The following is a 26,916-nucleotide window of genomic DNA, read 5'->3' as shown; positions in this document are numbered from 1 at the left end:
ATCAATCAACATTTGCATTGAGAAACCGCCCTGCAAAAACGCTCCACGTCATTTTACTAGTCATTTTACGGTCATTGTAACTTTCTGCAGCGGTTATATTCATAGTCACGTTTGCATGGGCGTGATTAACTTTTGTGACCAAATTTTCCGTTTCGTTCCTATTAATGTGATCGTGCATTCCGCTCCCACTTATAGGATGTGAGCATAGCACTGTGCTACTCACACACGTCACAATGCTCGTCAAATGGCGGTAATTTTTTCGTCATTTCACTCTACATTTTCGAGCCATTTGACAATCAATTTTACTGCGGTTTTACCATTTATATAACCGCCATATAACGTGAATTTTACCTGCAGATTTACTTTACCTGGAGCAGCCATATGAATAAAATATGAACCAAAAAAATTGAATTTTCAATATTTATTATTTTCAATATTATTATATATGTACATGAAATTGGAACTTATATTAATCCAGTTCATATAAAACAGAAGAACTTTAATAATAAATAAACTCGCTTAATTGGTTTTTGTTTTCCAATGTCTTCTAAGCGAGCAAAATATAATATTAAGCTTTAGAAAAAACTCCAATTATTTGAATAATCTACAACTTAAAGCTTAGTAGAAATCCAGATTAGGTTTACTCTTTTTTCAGATCATGAATATTCAAAGGTGTCGTAGAATCCGATTGCTGTCGTAATTGATGAATTTAAAAATGTACGACTAGTAATTGAGTCAGACTTATTATTGTTCTAAATCTAATCATTCAAGCAATAATTCTGCAACCCTTAGCAGGAGTATTGATTGGTTTCAAATCTAATTCCGACAGCAATCGTATTACGACATCCCTTATTATATATGCACATGAAATTGCAACTTAAATTAATACAGTTGATATAAAGAAAAGTAATTATTTTAATAGTAAACAAACTCGCCTTATTGGTTTTTGTTTTCCAATTGAAATCTTTTCCAAGCGAACAGAAAATAATTTTGAGCTTTAGAAAAAACTCCAATTATTTGAATCAATTTAAATCTACAACTAAAAGCTAATTAGAAATTCAGATTAGATTTACTCTTTTTTTTCAGATCAAGAATATTCAAAGGTGTCGTGGAATCCGATTGCTGTCGTAATTGATGAACTTAAAAATGTACGACTAGTAATTGAGTCAGACTTATTATTGTTCTAAATCTAATCATTCAAGCAATAATTCTGCAACCCATAGCAGGAGTATTGATTGGTTTCAAATCTAATTCCGTCAGCAAACGTATCACATCCCTTATTTTATATGTACGTGATATTGCAACTTAAATTAATACAATTGATATAAAGAAAAGTAAGTACTTTAATAATAACATAAACTCTCTTAATTGGTTTTTGTTTTCCAATTGAAATCTTTTCTAAGCGAGTAGAAAATAATTTTAAGCTTTAGAAAAAACTCCAATTATTTGAATAATCTACAACTGAAAGCTTAGTAGAAATTCAGATTAGGTATACTCTTTTTTCAGATCAAGAATATTCAGAGATGTCGTAGAATCCGATTGCTGTCGTAATTGATGAATTTAAAAATGTACGACTTGTAATTAAGTCAGACTTATTATTGTTCTAAATCTAATTATTCAAGCAATAATTCTACAACCCTTAGCAGGAGTATTGATTGGTTTCAAATCTAATTCCGACATCAATCGTATCACATCCCTTATTATATATGTACGTGATATTGCAACTTAAATTAATACTGTTGATATAAAGAAAAGTAAATACTTTAATAATAAATAAACTCTCTTAATTGGTTTTTGTTTTCCAATTGAAATCTTTTCCTGTGCAAGCACATCGCTAACCTGTGTTGGCAAAAGATATGATTATACTGTCTTCGATAGATAGTCGGACGAGCCGTTACTCGGCGAAGTAGAGATGACCGTTGTGTCGGTGGCAGCTGTTCAACAGCAGTTTCTAACTTTACACCATCCGTACAGTGTGATGAATGCTTCACTGCCTTTTCCAATTGCTTGGCGCCAGCGATTTTTGCTGTTTGTAAAGCTTTAGCTGTAATGCAAATATATAGATGGGTTAAAGTGGTTTTCGTATGTAATATGTATACTATCCGTTAGGCAGACAATTAGGTGCGTTCGATTCATTCATATACTGTGGGTATTTGAGCCGTAGACGCAATTGATATATTGTAACATTTGTAAACAGTTGGGTTTTTCTGCTGTCACCATCACCACTAGAGAGCTATTGAAGAAACGCTCGACCAAGATATGTTGCGATTTACGCGCATAGATTTTTTCCACCTTGTCAGTTATTGATGGAGAAAATGCGAAAGCCATATTTACCATCCAATACGGAAATGGAACTGTGGAGGAAGAAACATTTTATAAAATTTAATAAAATCAATAAATGATAGTTGTGTTAAAATGGGGTAAAGTATCGTATGTTAAAGTATAGCGAAGTTTGAATAGGTCTCATTCTTCATTCTTAGAAACATGTACGAAGGTACCTCGTAAGATATAAAAAATCCTCAACGCTTTTTTGCAATAACTTAAAAAAAACTCATATTCATCAAATTTCTGTTTAACTTCTACATATCAATAGCTACGTTTACCACCAGAAGGAGTCACTATTGCTTCTACACCTATGCTATTGTTTCCTACACCGATGAGCTTTGTAATAAAATAAACAGCTATCTCCCCAATCTCTCCAGTTTTGTCGCCTCGCGAAACCTGATATTGCAACCAACCAAATCATCGGTGATCCTTTTTAAAACATGGCCGCGCCAAATGTCGACCATATGACATTACCCTACCGACTGTCTTACACCTTAAAATTTTGGGTGTGACTTTCATCAGGATCTACATTTTGGTGAGCACGCAGCCGCAATTGTTCCGAGAAATCAGAGCCGTATCAAAATCCTCAAATCCCTCGCTGGCAGTACCTGGGGAAAGGATAAAGAAACGCTCATGACTACACACAAAGCAATTAGCCAGCCGATTAAGTGCTATGCATCACCCATATAGTCGCCAAGCCTAAAAATTACCCACAGAAGAAGCCAAAATACTGCTCTCAGAATTGCCACGGGCTGTCTTCTTATGTCCCCAGAACACCATCTGCATAATGAGGCGAGAATACTCCCCATCAGGGAGAGAAATGATATGCTGACCAAACAGTTCCTGTTGAATACCCAGAAACCTGAGCATCCCAACAGACATCTGATTGGTCAACCAGCACCGCCTAGGGGCCTAAGGAGTCATCTCCGTAAGCATTTTGAGGAAATACGGCTCCTGAGAACCCAGCCGTATGAAGCGAGAAAACACAAGCAGGTCCTTGGTGAATTCCATAAACAAGCGTCGGACCGTTATGCTAGGAATTGCCCGGTGAATCCAGTACTGAAAGAAAAGTATCCAAACCTCGCGGAATAGGAACGCATACTCCCCAGAGAAAAGCGAGTCACTCTAGCTCAACTTCGTTCTGGATACTGTAACAGGTTAAACTCTTACCTATCCAGAATCAACCCCGACATACAAAATGTATGCCCCGCTTGCAATGTGTCCCCACATGACACCAACCATCTCTTTAATTGTAGTGTGGAATCAACGCCTCTAACACCCCTTTCATTATGGTCCCCCCTGTCGAAACAGCAAGTTTCCTTGGACTCCCGTTAGAGGATATTGATGATAATTTCTGATCGGTCGCACCTATTGGATGGGGCGAAGCACTGCTACAATAACAACGTGTGAAAGATGGTTGCATCATTCGTTTGTTGCTCCCTGTTGCTTTGCTTATATTTTTTTTTCTCAATTTTAAACAAATTCGCAACAATAACTAAACTTTTAATTTGTTAACAAAAATAGAAATGCGCAACAAAATTTCAATTGGCAAATCGGCGGATTTCGAAGATTTGAAATTCCTATTCCCCAATTATTGTTCTCTCTAGGAGAAAAGAATTGGAGGAATTTTTCTGCGGTGCTATTAAGGCAATGACCTTTGACCTCGAGCAGTTGGAATCTAAGTGTTCTTTGCCCAGTCCACAAGAAGGGGGATACTGCAAAATGCACCAACTATCGTGGAATCAGCCTTTTTAATATCGCTTATAAGGTCCTTTCAAGTGTATTGTGCGAAAGATTGAAGCCCACCGTGAACCGGCTGATTGGACCTTATCAGTGCGGCTTCAGACCTGGTAAATCTACCATCGACCAGATTTTCACAATGCGCCAAATCTTGGAAAAAACCCGTGAAAAGAGAATCGACACACATCACCTCTTCGTCGACTTTAAAGCCGCCTTCGACAGCACGAAAAGGAGCTGCCTATATGCCGCTATGTCTGAATTTGGTTTCCCCGCAAAACTTATACGGCTGTGCAAAATGACGTTGAGCAACACCATCAGCTCAGTCAGAATTGGGAAGGACCTCTCCGAGCCGTTCGAAACTAAACGAGGTTTCAGACAGGGTGACCCCCTATCGTGCGATTTCTTTAATTTGATGCTGGATAAAATTATACTAGCTGCAGAACTTAACCGCACTGGAACAATATACTATAAAAGCTTGCAATTACTGGCATATGCTGATGACATTGATATCATCGGCCTAAACACCCGCGCTGTTAGTTCTGCTTACTCCAAGCTGGAAAAAGAAGCGGGAAAGATGGGTTTGATGGTGAATGAGGACAAAACGAAGTACCTGCTGTCATCGAGCAAAGAGTCAGCGCATATGCGCCTTGGCAACCACGCTACTGTTGGCAGCCATAATTTCGAAATAGTAAAAGACTTCGTTTATTTGGGAACCAGCATCAACACTAGCAACAACATCAGCACTGAAATCCAGCGAAGAATCAATCTTGCCAATAAATGCTACTTTGGACTAGGTAGGCAATTGAAAAGTAAAGTCCTCTCTCGGCAAACGAAAATTATACTCTACAAGTCACTTATCGTACCCGTCCTGCTATATGGGGCAGAAGCATGGACCATGACAACAGCAGATGAAGCGGCTTTGGGAGTGTTCGAGAGAAAAGTTCTTCGAAAGATTTATGGACCTCTACGCGTTGGCGATGGCGAGTACCGAAGAAGAGCTGTACGAGCTATACGCAGACATCAAGATAGTCCAGCGAATTAAAACGCAGCGGCTGCGCTAGGCCATGTTATGCGAATGAAAGATGATGCTCCGGCCAAGAAAGTGTTTCTATCGGAACCCGCCTATGGAAGCAGAGGTAGAGGGCGGCCCCCACTCCGTTGGAAGGACCAGGTGGAAAACGATTTAAACTCCCTTGGTGTGACCAATTGGCGCCGGTTGGCGGAGTGAAGGAGCGACTGGCGCGCCTTGTTGGACGGCCATAACCGTTTAGACGGTTAAGCGCCAATTAAGTAAGTAAGTAAGTAAGTTAAGATGATGCGGGAATAACCAAGTAAGCTCCTTCCAACCTTTGATTCGGGGGATGGTATAATGGTATGAAGATGATAGCGTGCGACAACATCGCGAGCTTGCGATGGCTGGAGGAAGTGGTTCCAAACCTCCAAAGGCAGGGCACGAACGCTCGTTTTGAGATGGTGGATAAAGCGCAAATCCCCAAGGTAACAAAAGTTAAGGTATGGATACCATGCGTGATGAAGTCGGAGGATACACTGCGACTTTTGCAAAATCAGAATCCGAACATACCGACACAGGATTCGAAGGTCCTTACTGTATCTCGGCCTACGGACGAAGGTTAGTTATACATCTTCCAAATAAACAAGCAGGCGGAGGATATATTGTACGCGCAGCTTGGAAAATGTCCTTAGGTACAGGCAAAATGTATATGCGACTCAGGAAAAGAAGTCGCGGGTATTAAAGTCCTAACACGGTGGACGTCGAAAAGGACCTCAAAAGCCTAAGGGAAAAAAGACAGGTGGAGGTAGCCCACGTCACCCCGAATGTGTTAGAAGGGGACCAACAGCCAGATGGTGTTGAGTCGCACAGAGGAACACCCGGCACAACAGGTACAAGAGGCTGAAGGGGGCTTCGAACACTCTAAACCAAAAGGGCTAGAGGAGGACGACGACGTCACGATGAAGGTGCTGGAGGGGGACAAGCAGCCCATTGGTACTGCGAGTCATACAGATAAACCTCCAACACAGTAAAGTGGCGTCGAGCGAACCCCTCCTCCTAATGCGCTGATCCAGGAGCCGTGGCTTCCATCGGGAGGAAAGGGTTCTGGACTTAGCGCGCGCCGATTTGGCGTTTACTATGCGCAAACGGAAGGACGGGTGCGAGCTGTAGTAATGGTAAGGAAACAGCTGCATTCATATATGCTGCCTAATTACACTACTGAGGACCTCGTAGTGGTGGTGAAATCGCCGGGCTCAGATGGTACATGTCCGGCCATGCTACAAGTTTCAAGTAGGGCGGTCGTGGGATGGCTTAAAATAATATTCGATGGGTGCATAAACTGAATCATGTACCGCACTCTTAGAGAACTGCGCGTGTAGCTTTCCTACCAAAGGCGGGGAGGATCGGTCACGTGTATCCCAAAGATTATAGACCCATAATTTCTGCTCAAAACCTTTGAGAGGCTGATGTATACATAAAGTCCAACGTGGATGAAAAGCTGCTCTCCACAACACAACAGGCGTACACCAAAGGCAAGTCAGTAGACACCGCGTTGCATAGGGTGGTAATAAGCATAGAAAAAGCCCTGGAATATAAGGAATATGCTCTAGAAGCATTGCCGGGGCTTTCTAAATGGGCGATTATTGATGGTCTTAATTACGTTAAAGTACATCCAGCCTTACCCAGATGGATCGACTGCATGTTAAACTGCAGTAAGATTACATCGCAATGGGGATTGTACGCGGCCACGAAATTAGTGGACAGGGGCACTCCGGGTGCTATCACCTCTGCTGTGGACGCTGGTCATTAACCAACTGCTTAGGGGATTCTACGAGAGACCAGAAAAACGTACGGTTTACGCAGATGACGTTGCATATGGTCTTGTTTTCAAAGAGGTACAAGGTCCCTAATTGGACCAGGCCTAAGTTAGGAGGGGCGACCCTACGGGGAAACCTTGCACAAAATATCTAGGAATGATCCTAGACAGTAAGCTGTCATGGAAGCTCAACGTGGAGGAGAGGGTGAGGAAGGCTTAAACGGCACTTTATGCATGTAAAAGAATACAAAAGAACCGGCATATACGATCAGAAGGAACTCGATGACGATGCCTCAAAATAACAACCAAAAGCAATAATTATCATTTCACTGACACAAATTTTATAGTTTTTTCTTCCGGAGTTGGACACAATCTTTTCATAATTTTACTTATCAATTTAAGATTAGAAATTATTTTCAATTTGTATTTTGACTTACCAGCAACAACAGAATCATGTTTAATTGTACGCCGCACAATCATTATAGCATCATGTAACGAAGCTCAGTTTCTTTCAAAAATTGTTCGGCACCGCGACGTAAAATCAATGTATATGTTCTAGCATTAACGCAACCTTTAAATAATTATAAACTATAAAAATGAAGTTAATGTCAAACCCACTATCAAACCTTGGAAAATGTTGAAATGTTCACCACCAACTTGACGTTCTTCAAAGTAATCACATTGACCCAAAACACTTGAATTAATATCATTAGCTGTAGTCATAACAGCTCCACCACAAGCTTTCATTGTACGTTTCAAATCTTCTTCTGGTACACTAACAGAACATTTCACGATCTGCAAAATACTGTGTACCAACATCACCAATTGGTAGTTTAGAAAACGCAACATTGGCGCCTTACTTACCTATTTTATTGTACAGGAGACGCCATTCAGCATTAACAATTTTCTGATACTCTTGGACATTGGAGGAAATTGCTGTGGCAGAGCATTTTCCCAATAAAGCACTTTGCTGTTCCTTTGATTGACGCTTCCACATGTACAGCCATGTCATATTTTGGTCATGCATAATTATAATGCTTTACGTATAGCTTTAATGATGATACGTGCATGCACGCCTTCCTCAACACATGGTTTAACTTGTTTTAAGATTTCACCTGCTTAAAGTACAACTGAAGTGGTGCCATCGCCGACCTGATAAGAGAAACATTTTTATTCTACACATTCTAATATAACAAAAAACTTACCTCAGCATTTTGAAATTTGGCGATGTCTACTAGAGTTTTACGGCTGGATTCACAATATCCAATAGTTTCATAATGGTTGCCCCATCATTTGAAATTGTGGCCTTACCACTGGAATCAACAATATGCTTGTCCATACTACGTGAACCCAATTGAATGCGAGGCATTGATGTGGATATGAGTTGAGGTTTATCATGAGAGCTATCGGTACCCAAGCATTTTTTACACAAATACTCAGGTACCCAATACAAGTTCAAGACATTCATATTTATCGACACGCTGTCCGGTATGGCCCAAATGTTGGAAATATGCAGTTGGCACTGTTGAGAAAAAATATGGATCAATGAAGACAAGTAAAAGTGAAATATTTTTTTTACCATCTCCTGTTACTTTACACATTAGACATTGGAAACGACGACCAGCATCTACAAGTTGCTATTGAGCCTTGCAACGATTGCATCTAATTGCACCCAATTCACCAAAATTTACAATGGGTGGCTCATATTCACCCTCAACCGTGCGTGCCATTGGTGAGACGGTAAGTTTAATGGACAAAGCTGTTGTTTTTAATAAATCAGCTGTTGCAGGTATGCAATACAAAGACGACCTGCAGAGAAGAAAGATCAATGTAATTGCCAAACAAAACATTAATTTCGATTATCGATACCTAACGTAACGTGGCGAGGAGTTACCCTGATCTTCTACCACATATTTTGTGGTCACCAATGGTGGTAATAAACCCTGTTCATTAGTAATAAAAGCACCACCAGCGTTATTTTTATTTTCAATGATAACGCTTATCGGATTTGGCATCTGATCGGGATCTAAACGGCGTTGGGCTTGATCATACTGTTGCGGCTGTTGATATTTACCTGTAACAGGTGCAGGTGGTTGCTAAAGAAAATAACACAAAAATAATCATCAGCAAATTTGTAAATTATTAGTTGTATTAACATACATTATAACCAGGACGTCCGCACGTGTCCGGGTATTGGAGGTTGACCCGGCTTGGGTGGTTGACTGAGCATTGGCGTCTGTCCAGGTTGCGTTGGTGGCATCATAAAAGCCATCAATAACAAGTGCCAAGAATATATCCGCGGCATACCTGCCGACCAAAATGATTCAGGGGGTTGTGATTGCCAACCTCACCTACCCGTGGCGAATCCTGTACCTAACAATTTGGTGTGAACAATTGGTGCCAGTTAACCCTCTGAAATAATCGGCACAATTGTACGCCATTGTGTTGGCATTAATTTGGCAAAATGCAAAAGCTTTTCATCCTTCTCCCATGACCATTCTGTCTTCTTTATGCTAGGATCAAGCCATTCGTACCAGCGTGCCTTACATTGCTTGGCAGATTTGCGGTGCAGCAGTTATGCAATACGTGACCACTGGTTTTTACCATATTTCATTACAGCTGCTTTGAGGATTTCATACTGAAAGTTATCAATTTAGTTAATAAACGGCCAAGAGTAACCAGTCGCGTCAAATGCCTACCTCAGTGTTTCTCCACACACCACCTTTTATCATTATTCGCGGCATGGTGCTATATAATTGTGAATTCTTTCGATGAGCACAAAAATCAAATCAAAAATTTTTGTCGAAATAAACAGCAAAAATCATTGTATATTAAAGACTTTGGGAAAATTTTAGAATAGCACCCCCGAGTTCGGGGTAAAACTTGGTATCAAATGAAAGAGGGAGTTCTCCCGATCACAAATATATATATTTTAAAGTGCGCAATCTTATAATTTAAAAGTTATTTGTTGTTAAAGTTTGCAAATTTAACAAATTTCTATAGAACTTTAAATTACAATTTACACATCTTTCAAAACCTTAATCCACATACATATCTATATAAATTGGCAACGATAAACTTAAATTGCATTTTAGTATATTTCACATTTCATTTTTGCATTGTTTTCACTTATTATAAATGTTTTTATTAAATCAATCGCGCTTTTGTAGCAACATGCACATATATATATATATACATATATTTTATTGATGACATTACAAAGCTGTGCTGCCACATATATATACGTATACACATATAAAATTTGTATAGAAATTTGCAAACTTTAACACCAAATTACTTTTAAATTATAAGTCTGCGAGCTTTAAAATATATATATATGTGATCTGGAGAACTCCCTGTTAATTTTAAATATTTCCGGAGATATTCCATTTAAAACTCTCAAAATTGAAAAAATTTTCGACCACCAAATGTTTTGCTGTCTCTGCTGAATTAGAAATGGCGAATTTTTTTGCACGCAAAAATTACGTATTTTGCTATCCCTATAAAAATAATAGGTGCGAGAGAGCACGATACATTGTGGGAAAGCTAAATTTGTCAACATGCTATTTCATTTGAAGAATTTTTCATTCCAAATCGTCACCCCTGTCAAAAATTCCTGTGTTTGTGTGCGTTTTTGGTCACACGATTTTTGCAGGGCGTAGCGTTCGGTCATAGTGTACCTATACAAGTGTGTCAGCTAAGCGATAAACGTCAAAACTACAAACAGCCTCGCTCACCTGATGCAAATCTCAGGTCTAGAGTTGCATTTTTGTACGCAGAGTACTTCAAGCTGAGTTGCATTTAATAGTTTAATAAAACTTTGTAGTATTTACAGATGAAATAGTTGCATATATTTCCGCGGAAATAAGAATACCCTTCAAAAAACGAGAGTACTCCATAAATAATGTAAGGAATACTCCTTTGGGAGTATAGGAGTATTCCAAAACTAATCTGTATTCATACAAATAATGTGCTCCACTTAACATTGCGATGTCCTGGAGAGGAGTAGGTGATCCCACTCTCGCTTTGTTTGTGAGTATTCCATAGCGTACATACGTGAGAGTACTTTCCAAAGTACTTTCACTGTTGTACTCCATGGAGCACCCAAAGAGGATCATATGCCAAAGTACTAAAGAGGAATTGTGTCGGAAAGAATTATCGGAGTGAATTTAATTTAAAATGAAGGTAAATGGAGAGGGGCAATACAACTTTTATATTTTTTACTACGAATATTCTTATGTTATTTAGCATTTGCGTGAATAAAGAAACTAATATTTCTCTATACTATAGTATGTATACATAAAACCAGTGCGCGGTTGCATTTTATCAGAGTTGCCATAGTAAAATTTTATTATCAGTTATTTGTATGCAAATATTTTACTTTGGCAACTCTGTTCGATCGTCATCGTGTCGTGATCACGGTCGTTAAAAAACGAGCAATGCTCGGCTGATGGTGGTCCGCAAACGCATTGCAAAGGAGTATTGCTAGAGTACTCCAACATGAAGAAAATGGAACACGTAATCCAACAATTTTTGCAGGGTAGCCGGCCCTTTGCGCCGCCATATTGAACATCCTGTCAAAACGCTGCCAGAGTGCTAATAAGTAGCTATATTGAACATCCTGTCAGGCAGTTGACGGATAAGATATCACATTTGTTTTATCCACAATGGTTGCTATGCCCACGTGTTTACAATTTTTATACTCAGTTGAGCAGAGCTCACAGAGTATATTAAGTTTGATTGGATAACGGTTGGTTGTACATATATAAAGGAATCGAGATAGATATAGACTTTCATATATCAAAATAATCAGGATCGAAAAAAAATTTGATTGAGCCATGTCCGTCCGTCCGTCCGTTAACACGATAACTTGAGTAAATTTTGAGGTATCTTGATGAAATTTGGTATGTAGGTTCCTGAGCACTCATCTCAGATCGCTATTTAAAATGAACAATATCGGACTATAACCACGCCCACTTTTTCGATATCGAAAATTTCGAAAAACCGAAAAAGTGCGATAATTTATTACCAAAGACGGATAAAGCGATTAAACTTGGTAGGTGAGTTGAATTTATGACGCAGAATAGAAAATTAGTAATATTTTGGACAATGGGCGTGGCACCGCCCACTTTTAAAAGAAGGTAATTTAAAACTTTTGCAAGCTGTAATTTGGCAGTCGTTGAAGATATCATGATGAAATTTGGCAGGAACGTTACTCCTATTTCTATATATACGCTTAATAAAAATTAGCAAAATCGGAGAAGGACCACGCCCACTTTTAAAAAAATTTTTTTTTTAAAGTAAAATTTTAACAAAAAATTTAATATCTTTACAATATATAAGTAAATTATGTCAAAATTCAACTCCAGTAATGATGTGGTGCAACAAAATACACAAATAAAGAAAATTTCAAAATGGGCGTGGCTCCGCCCTTTTTAATTTAATTTGTATAGGATACTTTTAACGCCATAAGTGGAACAAAAATTAACCAATCCTTTTGAAATTTGGTAGGGGCATAGATTTTATGACGCTAACTGTTTTCTGTGAAAATGGGCGGAATCGGTTGATGCCACGCCCAGTTTTTATACACAGTCGTCCGTCTGTCCTTCCGCATGTCCGTTAACACGATAACTTGAGCAAAAATCGACATATCTTTAATGAACTTAGTTCACGTGCTTACTTGAACTCACTTTATCTTGGTATGAAAAATGAACGAAATCCGACTATGACCACGCCCACTTTTTCGATATCGAAAATTACGAAAAATGAAAAAAATGCCATAATTCTATACCAAATACGAAAAAAGGAATGAAACATGGTAAGGTAATTGGATTGTTTTATTGACGCGAAATATAACTTTAGAAAAAACTTTATAAAATGGTTGTGACACCTACCATATTATGTAGAAGAAAATGAAAAATTTCTGCAGGGCGAAATAAAAAAACCTTAAAATCTTGGCAGGTATTACATATATAAATAAATTAGCGGTATCCAACAGATAATGTTCTGGGTCACCCTGGTCCACATTTTGGTCGATATCTGGAAAACGCCTTCACATATACAACTACCACCACTCCCTTTTAAAACTCTCATTAATGCCTTTAATTTGATACCCATATCGTACAAACTCATTCTAGAGTCACCCCTGGTCCACCTTTATGGCGATATCTCGAAAAGGCGCCCACCTGTAGAACAAAGCCCCACGCCCTTTTAAAATACGCATTAACACCTTTCATTTGATACCCATATCGTACAAACATATTCTAAAGTCACCCCTGGTCCACCTTTATGGCGATATCTCGAAAAGGCGAACACCTATAGAACGAAGGCCCACTCCCTTTTAAAAATACTCATTAACACCTTTCATTTGATACCCATATCGCACAAACAAAGTCTAGAGTCACCCCTGGTCCACTTTTATTGCGATACCTCGAAAAGGCGTCCACCTATAGAACTAAGGCCCACTCCCTTTTAAAATACTCATTAACTCCTTTCGTTTGATACCCATATTGCACAAACGAATTCTAGAGTCACCCCTGGCCCACCTTTATGGCGATATCTCGAAACGGCGTACACCTATGGAACTAAGGATTACTCCCTTTTAAAAAACTCATTAACACCTTTCTTTTGATACCCATATTGTACAAACAAATTCTAGGGTCACCCCTGCTCCACCTTTATGGCGATATCTCGAAACGGCGTCCACCTATGGAACTAAGGATTACTCCCTTTTAAAATACTCATTAACACCTTTCTTTTGATACCCATATTGTACAAACAAATTCTAGGGTCACCCCTGGTCCACCTTTACGGCGATATCTCGAAAATGCGACCACCTATACAACAACCACCGCTCCCTTTTAAAACCCTCATGAATACCTTTAATTTGATACCCATATCGTACAAACACATTCTAGAGTCACCCCTGGTCCACCTTTGTGGCGATATTTCGAAACGGCGTCCACCTATGGAACTAAGGATTACTCCCTTTTAAAATACTCATTAACACCTTTCATTTGATACCCATATCGTACAAACGCATTCTAGAGTCACCCCTGGTCCACCTTTATGGCGATATCTCGAAAAGGCGACCACCTATACAACAACCACCACTCCCTTTTAAAACCCTCATTAATACCTTTAATTTGATACCCATATCGTACAAACACATTCTAGAGTCACCCCTGGTCCACTTTTATGGTGATATTTCGAAACGGCATCCACCTATAGAACTAAGGCCCACTGCCTTTTAAAATACTCATTAACACCTCATTAATACCTTTAATTTGATACCCATATCGTACAAACAAATTATAGGGTCACCCCTGGTCCACCTTTATGGCGATATCTCGAAACGGCGTCCACCTATGGAACTAAGGATTACTCCCTTTTAAAATACTCATTAACACCTTTCATTTGATACCCATATCATACAAACGCATTCTAGAGTCAACCCTGATCCACCTTTATGGCTATATCCCTAAATGGCGTCCACCTATAGAACTATGGCCCACTCCCTCATAAAATACTCTTTAATGCCTTTCATTTGATACGCATGTCATACAAACACATTCCAGGATTTCCCTCGGTTCATTTTCCTACAATGTTATTTTCCCTTATGTTGTCACCATAGCTCTCAACTGAGTATGTAATGTTCGGTTACACCCGAACTTAACCTTCCTTACTTGTTTGTTTACTTTTTAACATGACCACTTTCCACAGATCACATTCACAAAATTGCGCATTGCGCATGTAAACAAAAGAGCATCTGTTTTTTATGGGCAATTCATACGTCATTTTCCTTTAGCTCTTGTTTTTTCTCTCTTTCATTCCCTCAAGCAGTCAACTGTGACGTAGATGCACAGAACGAAGCAATTTCGAACTCGTGAATGCGTAATCTTCTGTTTGTGATTAGTGAGCACTTTCCTTCCCTGCAAAAATCGTGTGACCAAAAACGCACACAGACACACGAAATTTTGACAGGGGTGACGATTTGGAATAAAAATTCTCCAAATGAAATAGCATGTTGACAAATTTAGCTTTCCCACAATGTATCGTGCTCTCTCGCACCTATTATTTTTATAGGGATAGCAAAATACGTCATTTTTGCGTGCAAAAAAATCCGCCATTTCTAATTCAGCAGAGACAGCAAAACATTTGGTGGTCGAAAATTTTTTCAATTTTGAGAGTTTTAAATGGAATATCTCCGGAAAGATTTAAAATTAAGAGGGAGTTCTCCAGATCACATATATATATATTTTAAAGTGCGCAAACTTATAATTTAAAAGTTATTTGGTGTTAAAGTTTGCAAATTTCTATACAAATTTTATATGTGTATACGAATATATATGTGGCAGCACAGCTTTGTAATGTCATCAATAAAATATATGTATATATATATATATATGTGCATGTTGCTACAAAAGCGCGATTGATTTAATAAAAACATTTATAATAAGTGAAAACAATGCAAAAATGAAATGTGAAATATACAAAAATGCAATTTAAGTTTATCGTTGCCAATTTATATAGATATGTATGTGGATTAAGGTTTTGAAAGATGTGTAAATTGTAATTTAAAGTGCTATAGAAATTTGCTAAATTTGCAAACTTTAACAACAAATAACTTTTAAGTTATAAGTTTGCACACTTTAAAATATATATATTTGTGATCGGGAGAACTCCCTCTTTCATTTGATACCAAGTTTTGCCCCTAACTAAGGGGTGCTATTCTAAATTTTTCCAAAATGTAATATACAATGATTTTTGCTGTTTATTTCGACAACAATTTTTTATTTGATTTTTGTGCTCATCGAAAGACATCACAATTATGTAGCACCATGCCGCGAATTATGATAAAAGATGGTGTGTGGAGAAACACTGAGGTAAGCATTTGACGCGACTGGTTACTCTTGGCCGTTTATTAACTGAATTGATAACTTTCAGGATGAAATCCTCAAAGCAGCTGTAATGAAATATGGTAAAAACCAGTGGTCACGTATTGCATAACTGCTGCACCGCAAATCTGCCAAGCAATGTAAGGCACGTTGGTACGAATGGCTTGATCCTAGCATAAAGAAGACAGAATGGTCATGGGAGAAGGATGAAAAGCTTTTGCATTTTGCCAAATTAATGCCAACACAATGGCGTACAATTGCGCCGATTATTTCAGAGGGTTAACTGGCACCAATTGTTCACACCAAATTGTTAGGTACAGGATTCGCCACGGGTAGGTGAGGTTGGCAATCACAACCCCCTGAATCATTTTGGTCGGTAGGTATGTCGCGGATATATTCTTGGCACTTGTTATTGATGGCTTTTATGATGCCACCAACGCAACCTGGACAGACGCCAATGCTCAGTCAACCACCCAAGCCGGGTCAACCTCCAATACCCGGACACGTCCGGACGTCCTGGTTATAATGTATGTTAATATAACTAATAATTTACAAATTTGCTGATGATTATTTTTGTGTTATTTTCTTTAGCAACCACCTGCACCTGTTACAGGTAAATATCAACAGCCGCAACAGTATGATCAAGCCCAACGCCGTTTAGATCCCGATCAGATGCCAAATCCGATAAGCGTTATCATTGAAAATAAAAATAGCGTTGGTGGTGCTTTTATTACTAATGAACAGGGTTTATTACCACCATTGGTGACCACAAAATATGTGGTAGAAGATCAGGGTAACTCCTCGCCACGTTACGTTAGGTATCGATAATCGAAATTAATGTTTTGTTTGGCAATTACATTGATCTTTCTTCTCTGCAGGTCGTCTTTGTATTGCATACCTGCAACAGATGATCTATTAAAAACAACAGCTTTGTCCATTAAACTTACCGTCTCACCAATGGCACGCACGGTTGAGGGTGAATATGAGCCACCCATTGTAAATTTTGGTGAATTGGGTGCAATTAGATGCAATCGTTGCAAGGCTCAATAGCAACTTGTATATGCTGGTTGTACATGTCGAAGCGCCAATCAAAGGAGCAACAAAGTGTTATTGGAAAAATGATCTGCCACAGCAATGCCCTCTAATGTCCAAGAGTATCAGAAAATTGTTGATGCTGAATGGCGTATTCTGTAGAATAAACTAGCTAAGTAAGGCGCCAATGTTGTGTTTTCTAAATTGCCAATTGGTGATGTTGATACACAGTATTTTGCAGATCGTGATATGTTCTGTGCTGTTCATGTACCAGAAGAAGATTGGAAACGTAGAATGAAAGCTTGTGGTGGTGCTGTTATGACTACAGCTAATGATATTAATTCAAGTGTTTTGGGTCAAAGTGATTACTTTGAAGAACGTCAGGTTGGTGGTGAACGTTTCAACATTTTCCAAGGTTTTACATTAATTTCATTTTTATAGTTTATAATTATTTAAAGGTTGCGTTAATGCTAGAACAAGTACATTGATTTTACGTGGCAGTGTTGAACAATTTTTGGAAGAAACTGAGCTTCGTTACATGATGCTAAATTGCTTGTGCGGCGTACAATTAAACATGATTCTGTTGTTGCTGGTAAGTCAAAATACAAATTGAAAAAAATGTCTAATCTTAGGGCCACATTCTCTATTACGAAACGAACTTTCGATGCGGATCAGAGACGAATCGCTAGTGTATTTGCACTATGTTAAACAATGGCAACTTATCACTTGACAATTACTTTTGCCTTCCTGTTAGTTAGAAAGGTAAAGACCGAACGACCCTGTCTGAAACCTCGTTTAGTTTCGAACGGCTCGGAGAGGTCCTTCCCAATTCTGACTGAGCTGATGGTGTCGCTCAACGTCATTTTGCACAGCCGTATAAGTTTTGTGGGGAAACCAAATTCAGACATAGCGGCATATAGGCAGCTGCTTTTCGTGCTGTCGAAGGCGGCTTTAAAGTCGACGAAGAGGTGATGTGTGTCGATTCTCTTTTCACGGGTTTTTTCCAAGATTTGGCGCATTGTGAAAATCTGGTCGATGGTAGATTTACCAGGTCTGAAGCCGCACTGATAAGGTCCAATCAGCCGGTTCACGGTGGGCTTCAATCTTTCGCACAATACACTTGAAAGGACCTTATATGCGATATTAAGAAGGCTGATTCCACGATAGTTGGTGCATTTTGCAGTATCCCCCTTCTTGTGGACTGGGCAAAGAACACTTAGATTCCAACCGTCGGGCATGCTTTCGTCCGCCCATATTTTGCTAAGAAGCTGCTGCATGCGCCTTACCAACTCCTCGCCGCCGAACTTGAATAGCTCCGCAGGCAATCCATCAGCGCCCACGGCCTTGTTGTTTTTCAATCTGGTTATTGCTATTCTAACTTCGTCATAATTGGGCGGGGGGACATATATTCCATCATCATCGATTGCGGGATCGGGTTCTTCATCTCTGCGCGGTGAATTGCTGCCTCCATTTAGGAGAGCAGAGAAGTGTTCCCTCCATAATCTAAGCACTCTCTGGACATCAGTTACAAGGTCGCCGTTTTCATTCCTACAGGAGTTTGCCCCGGTCTTAAAACCTTCCGTCTGTCGCCGTATTTTTTGGTAGAATTTTCGGGCGTTATTCCTGGTGGCTAGCAGCTCAAGCTCCTCGCACTCATGCCTTTCTGCTTCTAATTTGTGCAAGGTTTCTCCCGTAGGGTCGCCCCTCCTAACTTAGGCCTGGTCCAATTAGGGACCTTGTACCTCTTTGTAAACAAGACCATATGCAACGTCATCTGCGTAAACCGTAAGTTTTTCTGGTCCCTCGTAGAATCCCCTAAGCAGCTGGTTAATGACCAGCGTCCACAGCAGAGCTGATAGCACCCCTCCCTGCGGAGTGCCCCTGTCCACTAATTTCGTGGCCGCGTACAATCCCCATTGCGATGTAATCTTACTGCAGTTTAACATGCAGTCGATCCATCTTGGTAAGGCTGGATGTACTTTAACGTAATTAAGACCATCAATAATCGCTCATTTAGAAAGCCCCGGCAATGCTTAAGAAGACTTCTAGAGCATATTCCAGGGCTTTTTCTATGCCTATTACCACCCTATGCAATGCGGTGTCTACTGACTTGCCTTTGGTGTACACCTGTTGTGTTGTGGAGAGCAGCTTTTCATCCACGTTAGACTTTATGTACACATCTAGCAGCCTCTCAAAGGTTTTGAGCAGAAATGATGGTAAGCTATTGGGTCTATAATCTTTGGGATACACGTGACCGATCTTCCCCGCCTTTGGTAGGAAAGCTACACGAGCAGTTCTCTAAGAGTGCGGTACATGATTCAGTTTATGCACCCATCGAATATTATTTTAAGCCATCCCACGACCGCCCTACTTGAAACTTGTAGCATGGCCGGACATGTACCATCTGAACCCGGCGATTTCACCACCACTACGAGGTCCTCAGTAGTGTAATTAGGCAGCATATATGAATGCAGCTGTTTCCTTACCATTACTACATCTCGCACCCGTCCTTCCGTTTGCGCATAGTAAACGCCAAATCCGCGCGCGCTAATTCCAGAAACCTTTCCTCCCGATGGAAGCCACTGCTCCTGGATCAGCGCGTTAGGAGGAGGAGTTCGCTCGACGCCACTTTACTGTGTTGGAGGTTTATCTGTAGGACTCGCAGCACCAATGGGCTGCTTGTCCCCCTCCAGCACCTTCATCGGGACGTCGTCGTCCTCCCCTAGCCCTTTTGGTTTAGAGTGTTCGAAGCCCCCTTCAGACTCTTGTACCTGTTGTGCCGGGTGTTCCTCTATGCGACTCACAGCACCATCTGGGTCCCCTTCTAACACATTCGGAGTGACGTGGGCTACTTCCACCTGTCTTTTTTCCCTTAGGCTTTTGAGGTCCTTTTCGACTTCGCCCACGTCCAGCGTGTTAGGACTTTAATACCCGCGACTTCTTTTCCTGAGTCGCATATAAATTTTGCCTGTACCTAAGGACATTTTTCCAAGCTGCGCGTACAATATATCCTCCGCCTGCTTGTTTATTTGGAAAATGTATAACTGACCTTCCTCCGTAGGCCGAGATACAGTAAGTACCTTCCAATCCTGTGTCGGTATGTTCGGATTCTGATTCTGAAAAAGTCGCATTGTATCCTCCGACTTCATCACGCATGGTATCCATACCTTAACTTTTGGTACCTTGGGGATTTGCGCTTTATCCACCATCTCAAAACGCGCGTTCGTGCCCTGCCTTTGGGGGTTTGGAACCACTTCCTCCAGCCACGCAAACTCGCGATGTTGTCGCACGCTATCATCTTCATACCATTATACCATCCCCCGAATCAAAGGTTGGAAGGAGCTTACTTGGTTATTCCCGCATCATCTTAAGCTCCTTTTCTACAGATCTCCACCTTTCACTAGTCATCTGTTCGAAAGGACTGCTACGATCAACCAGCGCCACAGTCAGTGACTGCTTTGCCACATCACTCATTTTCTCGGGAAAAGCCGGCGTCTTAGTGTTATTTCCCTTTGGCACCTCCGAGAAAGCCGGAGTCTTAGCTCCCTCTAGCACCTCCGAGAAAGTCGGAGTCTTAGCGTTATCTCCCTTTGGCTTATCTCCTACTTCCATAGTTGGAACTTCCCTCTGACTCGCAGCATTCGAGGTAGTTGCTACCTCGCTATTGGGGCCCATCTGTCTTACAGCTTTGGGCCTACTTGTCTTGTCTATGGGACTGCCCTGCGTCGCGGCTGGGACTGGGCCCTTTCTGCCATTCGACGCTTCTTCCTCCTCATACCGGTTGCAGAACCGAGGGTTTCTCGCAGCAAACCTTTTGAACTGCCTTCGACCTACTTCTACCGCCTCATGAGCCCATGCCAAGCGCTCGATCTCCTCTTCTGTTGGGTCCACCAATGCTCCCAAGCACGGTCGACATTTGGCATGTTTTAAATAAGGTCACCGATGATTTGGTTGATGAAAATATCAGGTTTCGCGAGGCGACAAAACTGGAGAGATTGGGGAGATAGCTGTTTATTTTATTACAAAGTTCATCGATGTAGGAAACAATAGCATAGGCATAGAAGCAATAGTGACTCCTGGTGGTAAAGGTAGCTATTGATATGTAGAAGTTAAGTAGAAGTTTGAATATGAGTTTTTTTAAGTTATAGCAAAAAAGCGTTGAGGATTTTTAATATCTTACCAGGTACCTTCGTACATGTTTCTAAGAATGAAGAATAAAACCTATTCAAACTCAATTTTCACCAGGACAAAGCTGCTGAGACTTCGCTATACTTTAACATACAATACGTTACCCCATTTTAGCACAACTATCATTTTTTGATTTTATTAAATTTTATAAAATGTTTCTTCCTCTACAGTTCTATTTCGGTATTGGATGGTAAATATGGCTTTCGCATTTTCTCCATCAATAACTGTGAAAAGGTGGAAGAAATCTATGCGTGTAAATCTCACATATTATCTTGGTCGAGCGTTTCTTCAATAGCTCTCTAGTGGTGATGGTGACAGCAGAGAAACCCAACTGTTTACAAATGTTACACTTCAAAAAGAATCAAAATATCTTCCATTGCGTCTACGGCTCAAATACCCACAGTATATGAATGAATCGGTTGCACGAACTGGGTCTGAATACTGAAACAGTACACATATTCAAAATCGATGAGGAGGCTGTGATGATGGTATAGGGTGAGTTGTTGAATAACATACGAAAACCACTTTAACCCATCTATATATTTGCATTACAGCTAAAGCTTTACAAACAGCAAAATTGCTGGCGCCAAGCAATTGGAAAAGGCAGTGAAGCATTCATAACACTGTACGGATGGTGTAAAGTTAGAAACTGCTGTTGTAACAGCTGCCACCGACGCAACGGTCATCTCTACTTCGCCGAGTAGCGCCTCGTCCGACTATCTATCGAAGACAGTATAATCATATCTTTTGCCAACACAGGTTAGCGATGTTCAATTGGAAAACAAAAACCAATTAAGAGAGTTTATTTATTGTTAAAGTATTTTCTTTTCTTTATGTCAACAGTATTAATTTAAGTTGCAATATCACGTACATATATAATAAGGGATGTGATACGATTGCTGTCGGAATTAGATTTGAAACCAATCAATACTCCTGCTAAGGGTTGTAGAATTATTGCTTGAATAATTAGATTTAGAACAATAATAAGTCTGACTTTATTACAAGTCGTACATTTCTAAGTTCATCAATTACGACAGCAATCGGATTCCACGACACCTTTGAATATTCTTGATTTGAAAAAAGAGTAAACGTAATCTGAATTTCTACTAAGCTTTAAGTTGTAGATTATTCAAATAATTGAAGTTTTTTCTGCAGCTTAAAATTATTTTCTGCTCGCTTAGAAAAGATTTCAATTGGAAAACAAAAACCAATTAAGAGAGTTTATGTTATTATTAAAGTACTTACTTTTCTTTATATCAATTGTATTAATTTAAGTTGCAATATCACGTACATATATAATAAGGGATGTGATACGATTGCTGTCGGAATTAGATTTGAAACCAATCAATACTCCTGCTTTGGGTTGCAGAATTATTGCTTGAATGATTAGATTTAGAACAATAATAAGTCTGACTCAATTAATAGTCGTACATTTTTAAGTTATTCAATTACGACAGCAATCGGATCCACGACACCTTTGAATATTCTTGATCTGAATTTCTACTAAGCTTTAAGTTGTAGATTATTCAAATAATTGGAGGTTTTTCTGAAGCTTAAAATTATTTTTTGCTCGCTTAGAAGAGATTTCAATTGGAAAACAAAAACCAATTAAGCGAGTTTATTTATTATTAAAGTTCTTCTGTTTTATATGAACTGGATTAATATAAGTTCCAAGTTCATGTACATATATAATAATATTGAAAATAATAAATATTGAAAATTCAATTTTTTTGGTTCATATTTTATTCATATGGCTGCTCCAGGTAAAGTAAATCTGCAGGTAAAATTCACGTTATATGGCGGTTATATAAATGGTAAAACCGCAGTAAAATTGATTGTCAAATGACTCGAAAATGTAGAGTGAAATGACGGAAAAATGACCGCCATTTGACGAGCATTGTGACGTGTGTGAGCAGCACAGTGCTATGCTCACATCCTATAAGTGGGAGCGGAATGCACGATCACATTAATAGGAACGAAACGGAAAATTTGGTCACAAAAGTTCATCACGCCCATGCAAACGTGACTATGAATATAACCGCTGCAGAAAGTCACAATGACCGTAAAATGACTAGTAAAATGACGTGGAGCGTTTTTGCAGGGTTATTACGTCACACAGATTTGACACTTCCGGCGAATTGCCAAATCTATAGCTGGAAGGCGACAGCCCTACGAATGAATTAAAATGCAACTATGCAGATAGTGCTTCCCAAACTTGTGTGTGTAGGGACTGTGTGAAAATATATCAAGTAATTTGAATAAAAAGTTAGTAACTTTTATGATCTTTGATTTAATCGTCTATTCGTTTATTAAATTCTTAAATTTAATTATTAACAACTTTCATATAATTTTCTCACCATAGGTCGAGTGGTTAAATATATATTAATTGGCTCATGATTAACTACACGAAACCAACTCTTTGTGAAAAGAATACCGAGATTTTATAACAGTCGGCTGTTATGGTTTTGATTATCGTTTTGTCTATCGTATTGCTAATTCTGCTACAAACAGAAGAACGACGATCGTGTTGGACACGATAGCGTCAAAGGTAATGAGGCTGTAAAATTTGATAAAGGCTGTGCCGCACTGCTGATGGGAAATGTGTATCGAGAAGCTCCCCAAGGGCTCTGCACGACTCCGCGACCGTTCGCCGCTCATTCGATCTTGGTATCAGTGACCAAGACCAGCACTTCTAAATCATTTACTAATGAAAAATGGACTCCGCGACCGTTCCATGTTTTATGTATTTATTAGTCCCCGGACTATATCTCCTCTAGCTTGGACTTTCCTCAGCAACGTTGAAGACTCGCGTCAGTGGTTAAATAACTGTTTACAAAACAAGTTGTGCTTAATGGCAGAGACACGAACCTCTGTTGGCCATAGTGTATAACCTGTAGCTGAATCGGTTGCGATGAATAGTGGAGACACACACTTATAGCGTTTTTTTTATACCTTTCATGAACATGAAATGGTATATTAACTTTGGCCCGATGTTTGTAACGTTTAGAAATATAGAAGATAGACTCACCATTAAGTATACCGAATTGATCAGGGCGACGAACTGAGTTGATATAGCCATGTCCGTCTGTCCGTCCATCTATCTGTTTGAACGCAAACTAGTCCCTAAAATTTTGAGATATCTCAATGAAATTTGGTATTTTTGTATTATATTAGACATTTATCGGATCCGGTAGGATCGGACCACTATAACATATATCTCACATACAACCGATCGTTCAGATAAGACAATTTTGGTCATTCCTGCCGCAATTTAGAAAGTGTAAACGTTAAACTTGGTGATATATATTTTAATATATCATAGAAGATTTTCTGATAAATTACTTTGATCAGAGCTATATATAGCATATATCCCATACAACCAATCGTTCAGATAGAAAGATTTTTGCAATTTCCCGTAATTTCCAATATAAAAACGTTAAACTTGGTGATATATATTCTAATATATCATAGAAGATTTCATGAAAAAATCATTTCGATCGGAGCTATATATAATATATATCACATACAACCGATCGTTCAGATAGAGATTTTTAGCCATTTCTCCCTTAATTTCCAATATAAAAACGTTAAACTTGGTGATATTTATTCTAATATATCATAGAAGATTTCATGAAAAAATCACTTTGATCGAAGCTATATGTATATAGTATATACCTATCTAATACAACCGATCGTTCAGATAGATTTTTGGCCATTTCTCCCTTAGTTTCCAATATCAAAATGTGAAACTTGGTGATATATATTCTAATATATCATAGAAGATTTCCTGTAAAAATTATTTCGATCGGAGCTATATATAATATATATCCCATACAACCGATCGTTCAGATAAGGGGGTTTTTTGCCATTTTTTATTTTATACTAGCAGACCCGGCAGACGTTGTTCTGCCCAAAATTTGGCCTATCTGCATACCCATCTACATTTTTTCCTAATCTTTTTATTCACTCCTCCCTCCGTCTTTTTCGCTTCATCTCCATCTTCGTCTCATTCTATCTCTTTCTCAGTCTCCTTCTCTCTTTTCTCTTCTCTCAAGTTTTTCTCCTTCTTCTTCATCTCTTATTGCCAGTCCCAGAGGGTGGTATGTATTTTGTTCCAGTCCCACTCCGAGTCTCACTCTCAGTCCCAGTCCTAGTCCTAATCCCAGTCCCAGTCCGTCTCTGGTATACTTCCCTGAAAAAAGCATCGTAAATACAAATTTATATACGAAATTTCAGGCAAATCGAATAGGACGTATGTAAATAGGTATGTGGGTATTATTAAGTCTTGTCTTTATTTCGGCTTCGCATGCATATTTATCAGTTTTGCCAGGTTGATGCGACTAAATCGAATATCACAATGAACTTTAGAGCTCTCAGCAACAGCTTTCATTTGATATCCATAATACATACACATTCTAGGGGTATCCGGGTCCATGTTTTGGCCTATATCTCGAGACCCTAGTTACTCAGCGGTGTAAAACTTACTCTGTATTATAGCACACATCAACAGCTTCAATTTGATACCCATAATATTAAAACATATTCTAGGTGTATCCGGGTCCATGTTTTGGCCTATATATCGAGACCGTAGTCACACAGTGGTGTAAAACATACTCTGTACTAAAGCATACATCAACAGCTTCAATTTGATACCCATAATGTAAAAACACATTCTAGGTGTACCCGGTCCACGTTTTGGCCTACATCTCGAGACCCTAGTCACCCAGCGGCATAAAACTTACTCTGTACTAAAGCACACATCAACAGCTTCAATTTGATACCCATAATGTAAAAACACATCCTAGTGTTACCCTGATCCACGTTTTGGCCTATATCTCGAGACCCTAGTCACCAATAGGTATGAAAACTACCCTGTACTAAAGCACTCATCAACAGCTTCAATTTGATGCCCACAATGTAAAAGCATTGTGTAGGCGTTCACGAGCCCCCGTTTAGCCTATATCTCCAGACTCTAGTCACCCAGTTGTATGAAAATTATCCTGTACTATAGCACTCATCAACAGTGTTCATTTGATATCCATATTGTATAAACACATTCTAGGGGTACCCGGGTCCACGTTTTGGCCTATATCTCGAGACACTAGTCACCCAGGGGTATGAAAATTATCCTGTATTATAGCACTCATCAAAAGCTTTCATTTGATATCCATATTGAATAAACACATTCTAGGAGTACCCAGGTCCACGTTTTGGGCTATATCTCGAGACCCTAGCCTCCCAGTTGTATGAAAATTACCCTTACTATATCACTCGTCAAGAGCTTTCATTTGACATCCATATTGTATAAACACATTCTAGGGGTATACGGGTCCACGTTTTGGCCTATATCTCGAGACCCTAGTCACCCAGGGGTATGAAAATTATCCGGTACTATAGCACTCATCAACAGCTTTCATTTCATATCCATATTGTATAAACACATTCTAGGGGTACCCAGGTCCACATTTTGATCTCAAGACCCTATACACGTAGCGAAAAAAAGGTAGACGTTGGCCGATTCTCAGACCTACCCAATATGCTCACAAAATTTCATGAGAATCGGTTCAGCCGTTTCGGAGGAGTTCAGCCTCTAAAACCGTGACAGAAGAATTTTATATATTAGATTTATCTTAAAAATCGTTTAGGTATGTACATCTGTTCACTATATATTTCTTATCTTATACATCCGATTATGTGGAGATTACGAATGGGATAAGATTATTGTTCAGCCCCATTCATGAAAGGTATGAAGTCTTCGGCACATCCGAAGACAGTCCCGTCCTTACTTGTTTTTTCTTGAAAAAGTGTTACACTTTTATTAGGCTGCGTAAGGGTTGTAAATCTATTTTGTTCTATTCTAAAAAGCAGGCAACGTCTTTACTGGGTATTTCGTTTTGTGAAAATTG

General features: G+C 39.3%; 1 protein-coding gene and 1 long non-coding RNA gene across 11 annotated transcripts; one reads left to right on the top strand and one right to left on the bottom strand.

Moving 5' to 3' along the window:
- Nucleotides 1–406: 406 nt before the first annotated feature.
- On the bottom strand, nucleotides 407–10,483 carry LOC137239634 (uncharacterized). Of its 2 annotated transcripts, XR_010949442.1 has the most exons (10): nucleotides 10,192–10,483; nucleotides 9,593–9,839; nucleotides 9,054–9,531; nucleotides 8,763–8,989; nucleotides 8,473–8,702; nucleotides 8,099–8,415; nucleotides 7,758–8,045; nucleotides 7,520–7,698; nucleotides 7,331–7,464; nucleotides 407–2,354 (listed from the first exon to the last, which is right to left on the bottom strand). It is a non-coding gene; the product is annotated as an uncharacterized lncRNA (long non-coding RNA). The 2 variants fall into 2 exon arrangements; XR_010949441.1 differs by having other exon boundaries at nucleotides 9,593–10,481.
- A 4,429-nt stretch (nucleotides 10,484–14,912) lies between these two features.
- LOC137239633 (protein transport protein Sec24C-like) lies at nucleotides 14,913–22,735 on the top strand. 9 transcript variants are annotated; one of them, XM_067765162.1, is made up of 8 exons: nucleotides 14,913–15,157; nucleotides 15,713–15,778; nucleotides 15,840–16,317; nucleotides 16,382–16,608; nucleotides 16,669–17,206; nucleotides 17,264–17,414; nucleotides 21,181–21,505; nucleotides 21,565–22,735. In XM_067765162.1, exons 4-5 carry the CDS (start codon nucleotides 16,463–16,465, stop codon nucleotides 16,838–16,840), a joined length of 318 nt encoding a protein of 105 aa, XP_067621263.1. In that variant the 5' UTR covers nucleotides 14,913–15,157; nucleotides 15,713–15,778; nucleotides 15,840–16,317; nucleotides 16,382–16,462; the 3' UTR covers nucleotides 16,841–17,206; nucleotides 17,264–17,414; nucleotides 21,181–21,505; nucleotides 21,565–22,735. The 9 variants fall into 9 exon arrangements, with proteins under 9 accessions (XP_067621263.1, XP_067621262.1, XP_067621264.1 ...); XM_067765161.1 differs by having other exon boundaries at nucleotides 14,913–15,642; XM_067765163.1 differs by having other exon boundaries at nucleotides 14,953–15,056.
- Nucleotides 22,736–26,916: the final 4,181 nt, after the last annotated feature.

This window comes from Eurosta solidaginis, chromosome 2 (genome assembly GCF_040869045.1).
Source record: "Eurosta solidaginis isolate ZX-2024a chromosome 2, ASM4086904v1, whole genome shotgun sequence".
Taxonomy (NCBI): domain Eukaryota; kingdom Metazoa; phylum Arthropoda; class Insecta; order Diptera; family Tephritidae; genus Eurosta; species Eurosta solidaginis.
The sequence above is the reverse complement of the archived record's forward strand: the minus strand, read 5'-3'. Positions and strand labels throughout refer to the sequence as shown.

Coding starts and splice junctions, on each gene's coding strand:
- LOC137239633 (XM_067765162.1), top strand. CDS start 16,463: ATGCCAAATCCGATAAGCGTTATCATTGAAAATAAAAATAGCGTTGGT. Junction 16,609..16,668: donor TCCTCGCCACGTTACGTTAG/GTATCGATAATC, acceptor TCTTCTCTGCAG/GTCGTCTTTGTATTGCATAC.